Source organism: Homarus americanus, unplaced genomic scaffold, assembly GCF_018991925.1.
Source record: "Homarus americanus isolate GMGI-L3 unplaced genomic scaffold, GMGI_Hamer_2.0 scaffold40248, whole genome shotgun sequence".
Classification (NCBI taxonomy): domain Eukaryota; kingdom Metazoa; phylum Arthropoda; class Malacostraca; order Decapoda; family Nephropidae; genus Homarus; species Homarus americanus.
This window is the reverse complement of record NW_024712526.1, coordinates 10493682-10503681: the sequence shown is the minus strand read 5'-3', so window position 1 is coordinate 10503681 and position 10000 is coordinate 10493682. Positions and strand designations below refer to the sequence as shown.

General features: G+C 39.1%; 1 protein-coding gene across 1 annotated transcript in view; it reads right to left on the bottom strand.

Annotated features, from left to right (window-relative positions):
- Nucleotides 1-10000, bottom strand: part of LOC121863629 — a 56220-nt gene that overhangs the window by 28582 nt on the left and 17638 nt on the right. The window contains exon 2 of the mRNA XM_042362386.1: nucleotides 653-753. Coding sequence (XP_042218320.1) covers nucleotides 653-753 — 101 coding nt within the window. The remainder of the gene's footprint in view (nucleotides 1-652; nucleotides 754-10000) is intronic.

Genomic DNA, 10000 nt, shown 5'->3' with positions numbered 1-10000 from the left:
CAGACACAGACAGACAGACAGACAGACAGACAGACATACAGATATAATAAATGAAGAAATAAATGTATAAGTTAATAAACATATCAATAAATGAATAAATTGTAAATAAATATAATAGTTATCTCTCATTAGTTTTTATTTCTCATTCTTTTACTCTATGTATCTCAATATCTCTCTGTCTCAGTCTCTGTCTCTCTCGGTATTTAAAATTCTCCATCAACTATCTCTATCTCTATTCTCCATCAACTATCTCTATCTCTCTATTCTCCATCAACTATCTCTCTCTCACACACCACCCAGCACTTGGATGACAGCTCTTTCTCTCCTCGCGACAGCTATAGACAGCTCTCTGACAACCTTCCTCGACTAATATGGACACCTGCCTCACCGTCCAATACCTGAGACAGTTAGAGAAAGGAGAGATGTGTTTATATATATATATATATATATATATATATATATATATATATATATATATATATATATATATATATATATATATATAGAGAGGGGAGAGAGAGAGAGAGAGAGAGCTCATTAAGGGAAGAAAATATCTATCTGTCTGTCTCTTTTTTCTCTATATCTCTTTTTTCTTTCTCTCTCTCTTCTACCTCCTTTCTCTCTGTCACTCTCTCACAACACCTAGACTCACCTTATAATTAGCCAGGTTCTCCACGACGCAGATAAGCCGGGCTCTCCTTCCCGCCGCCACTGTCAGGTTTTGTCGAGGTGTGGTCAACGAAGGTCGCATCTCTCTCAAAGAAAAACACAGACGTTATTCTTATTGTTACCTTTTTTACAAGTTATTATTTTTTTATTTTTTTTTACACGTTAAGTTATTAAATGGTTGTTATTGTTTTTTTTTTACATTTTACATCTTAGATCAACTCAGTAAATGATTTATATTACCTGTTTACATTTTTTTTTTTTTTGTTTTCTTTTTTGTTTGTTTTTTACAAATTTTCACCTTAGGTCAAGTCACTTCACAGGTCATTGTAAAAACCATTGCAAATTAATTGGCTCGTTAACTACCCCTTAACAAGCTGATCCCCATAATGAAGTGCAGTTATATTTACGCTACGTAGATGACAACTAATTAAAAAAGATGCCTTATTAGCATCATTATCATTATTTTTACTTAATTAATGATCACTAATTAAGAGAGAAAGAGGGAAAAATGACATGAATTTCTTTATTTATGTGAGCGAATGAATGTGATAAAAGTGGTATTTTAAAATGTACCTCTCTCTCTCTCTCTCTCTCTCTCTCTCTCTCTCTCTTTTTTTTTTTTTTTTTTTTTTTTTTTTTTTTTTTCTTTCTTTTCTCTCTCTCTCTCTCTCTCTCTCTCTCTCTCTCTCTCTCTCTGAAACATATTATGCAGAATGATAATACAATTACTATGAAAATAACAGTAAATCACCTTAATATGAACTATATTATGCTAATCCCTGTAACTACCACCAAAACATTGTCATGTATTCTAAGAGTTAAGCTTATTTATGAGACAAAATTAATTTATATGAGAAAACGAATTTATATAACCAAAAAATATATTTCTAAGACAATTTTTTATTTATGATTTTAATACAGATAGACAGTCAGACATTGATAGATAGATAGATAGATAGATAGATAGATAGATAGATAGATAGAAGAAGAGAGAGAAGAAAGAAGAGAGAGAGAGAGATATGGTTTGTTGGATGTTTAGGGTGAAGAAAGAGAGATATGTAAATAACATGACAGACAGACAGACAGACAGACAGACAGACAGACAGACAGACAGACAGACAGACAGACAGACAGACAGACAGACAGACAGACAGACAGGCAGACAGACAGACAGACAGACAGACAGACAGAGGAAGGAAGTATTATAGATTCTAATTTAAATATTCGTTCACTACATCAGGACTTAGCAATGTCTTTAGGGGAATCATTGCTTTAGTAATTCCAGAATGTATATATGTATGTATGTATATATGCATGTATGTATGTATGTATGTATGTATGTATGTATGTATGTATGTGTGTATGTATATATGGTATGTATGTATGTATGTATGTATGTATGTATGTATGTATGTATGTATGTATGTATGTATGTATGTATGTATGTATGTATGTATGTATGTATGTATGTATGTATGTATGTTTTGTTTTGTTTTGGTGTGTGGTTGGAAAATTAAGCCACATTATGTCTCCACTTTCACGACATTTTCACGCCGTCTTGACACATAATGTAAGTCAGTTCCAGATGCAGTTATTTTAGGTAGTTAGCTTGGCCTTCCCGGTACACCTCTTATTATTCAACATATGCACCAGGGGTAATCTTCTCCTACCAGTTCTGACATGGTTTTAGTCTTTAACTCTTTTCTGTACTTTTATTTAATCTCTGTTTGTTTGTGTGGTGGTTTATGGGGGTTTTATTTGTGTTTTTGTTTTTGTTTTGTTTTAATTTTGTGTTTTTTTGTATTTTAATCTTGTTTTTGTTGTTTTTTTTGGGGTTTTGTAATTTTGTTTTGCTTTTTTTAATTTGTGGGGTTATTTGCTCTTTTTTAAGGGGTGGAGTATTTTAGTGTGTGTGTGTGTGTGTGTGTGTGTGTGTGTGTGTGTGTGTGTGTGTGTGTGTGTGTGTGTGTGTGTGTGTGTGTGTGTGTGTGTGTGTGTGTGTGTGTGTGTGTGTGTGTGTGTATATTTCTTGCCTTTACACTCCTCCACATTCCTCTCTCTGTTTTCTATTTTTTCTCTCTCTTTCCCTCCACTCTGATTCTCTTCTCTCCCTCCTCCCATCCTTTCTTTCTCTGTCTCCTCCTCCATCTTTTCCCCTTCCCACCCTCCTCCCCTCTATCCTCCCTTCCATCCTCTCTCCGTCCCACACCCCTACACACAGACACCTCTTAACTTAAACCTAACCCTAACCAAACCTAACCAAACCTAACAAACCCTAACCAAACCTAACAACAAACCAAACTCTTAAACCTAACCAAACCTAACCTAACCTAACCCAAAACCTAACCAAGCCTAACCAAACCTAACCAAACCTAACCAAACTAACCAACCCTAGCAAACCTAACAAACCTTAACCAAACCTAACAAGAACCTAACCAAACCCTAGCAAACCTAACCAAACCTAACCTAACCTAACAAACCTAACTAACCCTAACCTAACCTAACCCTAACTAACCTAACCTAACCAAACCTAACCTAGCACAACCAACCTCGAAACAAGGGATAGATATATATATACATGTTTTTCTTGGCACTCTTACATCTGATAATAAACCTAGTTATGTGGTTGTAAGGAAGACTTTAATTTGCATATGTTCTTAGTTAAGTCTCCCTAAGACCCTTTTAAAGAGGAGAGACTGGCAAGGTCTTTAATCTGGATATAGTGAGTCCTTTGATGGGATTTAAGACCTCCCTGTAGTGTATGTCTCTCTCTCTCTCTCTCTCTCTCTCTCTCCCTCTTTCTCTCTCCCAACAGCCTATCTCTCTCTTTCACACTCTCTCTCTCTCTGTCACTGTTCTCTCTCTCTCTCCACCTGCTCTCTCTCTCACACTCTCCTCTCACTATCTCTCCTGCCTTTGCTCTTACTTACCCTCTGTCACTGCCCCCCCCTCTCTCTCTCTCTCACTGTTCTCTCTCTCTCTCTCTCATCTGTCTCTCTCTCTCACGCCTCTCTCTCACTATCTCTCCCTTACTGCCTTTGCTCTTACTTACCCTCTGTCACTGCCCCCCTCTCTCTCTCTCCTGCTCTCTCTCTCCACACTCTCTCACTATCTCTATCTCTCCCTTACCTTTGCTCTTACTTACCCTCTGTCACCCCCCCTCTCTCTCTCTCACTGTTTCTCTCTCTCTCTCTCCTGCTCTCTCTCTCATACCTCTCTCTCACTATCTCCTTACTGCCTTTGCTCTTACTTACCCTCTGTCCACTGCCCCCCTCTCTCTCTCTCTCACCTGCTCTCTCTCTCACCCTCTCTCACTATCTCTATCTCTCCTTACTGCCTTTGCTCTTACCCCCCTCTGTCACTGCCTCTCTCTCTCTCCACTAAGCTGACAATACTCTACACCTGGAGGGGTCTTGACACCATAAGTTCCATCGTATCACAGAACAGAACTTATCCCAACTTGGGCAAGTATTATCAACACACACTCAGGAAACTTGCTTCGTTGCGCTCACTTCTCTCTCTCTCTCTCTCCCTTTCTATCTATATTTTGCTCTCTTTCTCTTTATCTCTCTCTTCTCTCTCTATCTTTCGCTCTTGCTAGCTTTCTCTAACTCTAACCTCTCTCTTTTGCTCTTTTTATCTTCCCTATTTCTCTCGCTCTCTTTCTCTCTTTCTATATCTCTTTCTCTCTCGGTATAATTCTCTTTCTTTATTTCTCTCCTTATCTCACTCTATCTCTCTTTTTCTTTTTCTATCTCTATTTCTCCATGTTTCTCTCTCTCTCTCTCTCTTTCTCTCATTCTATCCATTCATTTATATCTCATTTTTTTTTGTTTCTCTTTCTCTGTATATATATATTTTTTTCTCTTATTCTCCCTTTCTCTTCCCCTCTCACTTAATCTTTCTCTTTATCCCTCTCTTTCTCCATCTACTCATCTCTCTCACTATCTCTCTATTTTCCCCCTGTCTCTAATTTATCTCTGTCTATCTCCTCCCTGAGTACAACAAATGATAGCATGTAACTGACTATTAAGAATTAAGTCTCTCTCTCTCTCTCTCTCTCTCTCTCTCTCTCTCTCTCTCTCTCTCTCTCTCTCTCTCTCTCTTCCTCTACCTCTCCTTCCCATTCTCCCTTCTCTCTCACGTTCTCTGTCTCTGTCTTTGCTTTATTACTACTATTATTATTATTATTATTATTATTATTATTATTAGTAGTAGTAGTAGTAGTAATATTATATTGTTATCATTATTATTAGTGTTACTGTACTGATCAACACAAACAATCACTGAAGACAAAACAACAAACACGTTACTATGTTTATACACCCAAAATAATTTAGATAAACAGGGTTGTTAATCCCATGTTTGTTGTGCTGGAACGTAAATCGAATCACCAGAACGTAAAACGAACACCAATGGAACGTAAATTGAACCCCCTGAGACGTAAATTGATTCGACTCAGAACGTAAAACGAACACACAACGTAAATTGAACCATGAAACGTAAATCGAATCTTATTACAAACACACATACAGATATAGGTTAATAGAACACAATAAATTAGTAGACATAGTTATAGGTGTATAATCTCGAGTGTCTAATCAGATATTTAGCCAGCTCGTATAATTATGTCTTATGTAAGGTAATTGAAAATCGAGGAAGGCGAATGGGATGGAATTGAACAGTACATCTTGCCTGGAACTTGTAATTTGTGTGTGTGTGTGTGTGTGTGTGTGTGTGTGTGTGTGTGTGTGTGTGTGTGTGTGTGTGTGTGTGTGTGTGTGTGTGTGTGTGTGAGAGAGAGAGACATGTAATTTTCTCTCTGAACCTAAAAAATTCCAGGAATCTTACAAATTCTTAATGATTACTGACTCGACCAGGATAAATGCTGGAGTGAGGGAGGGTAAGGGAGGAGGGAAGGAAGAAAGGAAGGAGCGAGGAAGGAGGGAGGGAAGGAGAGCGTAAGGAGGGAGGGAAGAGGAAAAGTGGGAGGGAGAAGAAGGTAGAAGAAATAGGGAAGGAGGGAGATGAGATAGACGGGAAGGTGGATGGTGAGGGGAGGGCGAGAGGAGAGGGGAGAGGGGGGGAGGGAGAGGGAGGATAGTGATACGTAATTGCAATATTCTGTTTGGATTAGGAGGAGGGGATGGAAAGGAGGAGGAGGAGGAGGAGGAGGAGGAGGAGGAGGAGGAGGTGAAAGGGGAAGAAGAGGAGAAGGAAGAAGGGTGAAGAGGTGAAAGAGATGAAAGAGATTGTGTGTGTGTGTGGCTGTGAGAGAGAGGAGAGAGGACGTAAAAATAGTGGATTCAAAGGATTAGGGAAAAAATGTTTCAAGATTATTTCCAAATCACTGTTTTAAAGTCGACATTTTTGGGAGGTTTTCAATGTATAAAAAAAAAGAATTAACTCTGACTCAAAGTTTTAATGTACCTGAGTGAATGAAATGTACTGACCTGTTTCACTGTCATGTCAGGGGTTTCAGAGTTGACATGACATGAAAATAAACAGTATTACTTTTGGTTTCTTTACAAAATATTTAAACAAAAAATGACATGACACTAATTTTAGGGTGAGTAAATACAGTGTAAATATCCTTCACTTACCACCATTTTAGAAACATACATACACGCACACATAAACGTACACACACACACACACACACACACACACACACACACACACACACACACACACACACACACACACACACACACACACACACACACACACACACACACACACACACACACACACACACACACACACACACACACACACACACACACACACACACACACACACACACACACACACACACACACACACACACACACACACACACACACACACACACACACACACACAGCATTCCATAGAGGCATAATGGTGTTCCTGGGACAATCTATCACTGAGTTTCAAGTGTAATTACCCTCATCCTCCTCCCCTCACCCCTGTCCCTCACCCCTCCCTCACTGTCCCTTCACCTTCCTCCCTCCTTCAATCACTATCACCCCCCTCACCCTTCAATCACCCCTTCCTCCTCTCCTGCCATCACCCCCTCACCTCTCCCTCACTATCCTCATCCTACCCCTCACCCATCCCCCTCATCCTCCCCTCGTCACCTCCCCTCACCTCCCCTCACCCCTCACCCACCCTCCATTAAAACCTTGATGTCCGAATATAATGAAATTCAGATTACGGAGATTAAAAGACATTATCGATAGGGGGTCATTGCAAGCCTAAAGTGCTCTGGTTTGACAGGAAATTGGACTTAAAATATAAAGGAAATAATGGCGCTCTGTTGCTATGAGTATTTCGTCTGGACTTGAGTATTTCATAAAATTACTTTAAATTGACCCTTGTTTTAAATTATTAAATTGACCCCTAAGTTGACCTTATTGTTAAGTTTACTTAAATTGACCCTTAAATTGACCCTTAAATTATGTTGACCCTTAAATTATTTAAGTTGATTAAATTGATCCTTGTTGACAGTTGACCCTTAAATTGACCCCTTAAGTTGACCCCTTAAATTATTGCCCTTAAATTGACCCCTTAAGTTAACCCCTTTAAATGGACTTACCTTAATGGGTGAGGCTGGTGTCTCTTAGTAAAATGTTGTGAAGGTATAATGTGGGTGATGGGACTCTGTTTTTCTACCTATTACTCTTTTTTTTCCTTCTCCTGCTCCTCTTTCCCTTCTCCTTCCTCCTCCTCCTTATTCCCTAAATCAATCCTTCCTCCCCATCCTCCATTCTTCCTAAATCAATCCTCCTCCTCTCCTCCTCCTCCTCCTCCTCTCCACCCACCACCCGTAAAACCATTGGTCTTGTTGATGTCCACCTGAGACTAATTAATCACCTGACACCTAAACCTTTATATTATAAAATGAGTCACCTTATATCTACGTCAGGTGTTACGTTATAATCTGAGAATTAATCACTACAAACGTAATTATCTGGGACATAATTACGTAGTTTGATTAAATGGCGACTTGCTGATGTTATTATATTGTGTACCTGTGTTTATTACCATCAGCCAATCAGAGAGCTTGATTTACTGGCCACTCAGAGAGCTTAACATAATGACCACTCAGAGAACTTGATTTTCTGGCCAATTAGAGAGCATCATATACTGACCAATCAGAGACCTTACCTAACTAACCAATCAGAGAATTTCTTAAACCCACATCCACTCCTCAATAGCTTATCAATACATAATAAAAACAGTCAATAAGTAACCAACAGTCTTTTATAACCTTCCAGTCACTAACAGTCACTCAGAACACGATGGAAGTAACTCAAACGTACAGTTGAAGTTGACAGTGTGATGTGTGGACTGTTTTCTGCATACATACATACATACATACATACATACATACATACATACATACATACATACATACATACATACATACATACATACATACTACTGGCTACTATATATCACCCAAATTAAGTTAAAGAAAAAAGTAGTATTTTAATTCCAGGTCACGTTGTCAAAGAGTATTTATAGCCTCTTTAACAGTGACCTGGAGGCTCTTGGAGGTCAGATGAACTTCAGGTCACGAACTGGTAAGGAGGAAGGAGGGTGAAGCGGCCATAAAATAGTTAATGTTGGATAAGTACCACGAACTCGACTGCTAAGGACCGGGTATTTATATTTATGTGTTTTACAAGGCTGGTGGACCTAACGTAACGCTAACACCTACCCTTCTTCAACCTAACCTACCACTAACCTAACCTAACATACCTAACCTAACCAACCCAACCCTAACCTAACCTAACTTCCAACCCAACCTATCTAACCTATCAACCCCTTCTAACTACCTAAGGCAGCAACGTAACTAACTAGTTGGTCACAGTGTTAAGACCTCAATTTCTTTAACTACCTCAGGAGCCAATTGGGTGATTTAAGCCCCTATCACCCTGGTATGTGAGGGTTAAGCAGAGACCCATAGTACAGGGTTATAAAGGAGCTAATGTTTGAAAACTAATTAGAAAAATGACCTAAGTTATTATCTTGTCACCTGTGTGTGTGTGTGTGTGTGTGTGTGTGTGTGTGTGTGTGTGTGTGTGTGTGTGTGTGTGTGTGTGTGTGTGTGTGTGTGTGTGTGTGTGTGTGTGTGTGTGTGTGTGTGTGTGTGTGTGTGTGTGTGTGTGTGTGTGTGTGTGTGTGTGTGTGCGTGTGTGTAACTTGTTGTCTCCTTTCCTTTTCCTCCATCGCTTTTCCATTCTCTGTTAAACACTTCTCTCTCTCTTCTTCTCTCTCTCTCTCTTCTCACTCTACCTGTAAAATATTAAATGAGAGTCAATACAGGTTAATTGACTCTATCATGCAGGTGTGTTTCAAAAGCGTTATAATGATAGCTTAATAATACTCTCTCTAATGCTCTCTATAATATTCACCTCTCCATTACACTCCCTATAATACTCTGCAGTTCAAAATAACATTACATAATACTTATAATATTGATCAAATTATATTATGAATCCTGATATTAAATTCAACCCTTCATTAAATATATACATTTCTATATAAATTAAGGTTTTACTATAAACATTTAATTAAAGTATAATATAACAGGTATAAAATGTCTATATACATTCTTATTTATATATATTTACAATTTATATATATATTCAGAATGTATATATTTAGCCAGGTTTATATGGAGGAATTCTATATTTCTCAATGTCAATCTGGGAACATAACAGGAAAGTCTTGTATGAAGGAGAAGAAGGAGAGACCATTCACTTATTTTCTCTCCCGTTCTTAAATCAACATGATGCGAGCGAAAAGAAAAAAGACAACGAATCGTTTAGCATTGCATCCTAAGACTTAAGACATTAGGGACGTGAAGGGGGTGGGGGGTGAGAGGAAAGGAGAAAGCCAGACGATGATGGTTGTCGTACTGGCGAAGGAAAATATTCATCATCACATCTCTCAGTGTTGGTGATGGTGTGTAGTGGTAGTGGTGGTGGTGGTGAGTTGTGTTGGTGGTGGTGAGTTGTGTTGGTGGTGGTGATGGTGTGGTGGTGGTGGTGGTGAGTTGTGTTGGTGTTGGTGATGGTGTGTAGTGGTGGTGGTGGTGTGGTGGAGTTGTGTTGGTGATGGTGATGGTGTGGTGGTGGTGGTGGTGGTGAGTTGTGTTGGTGTTGGTGATGGTGTGTAGTGGTGGTTGTGTTGGTGATGGTGATGGTGATGGTGATGGTGTGGTGGTGATGGTGGTGGGTTGTGTTGGTGATGGTGATGGTGTGGTGGTGGTGGTGGTGAGTTGTGTTGGTGTTGGTGATGGTGTGAGTGGTGGTGTGTGTTGGTGATGGTGTGTAGT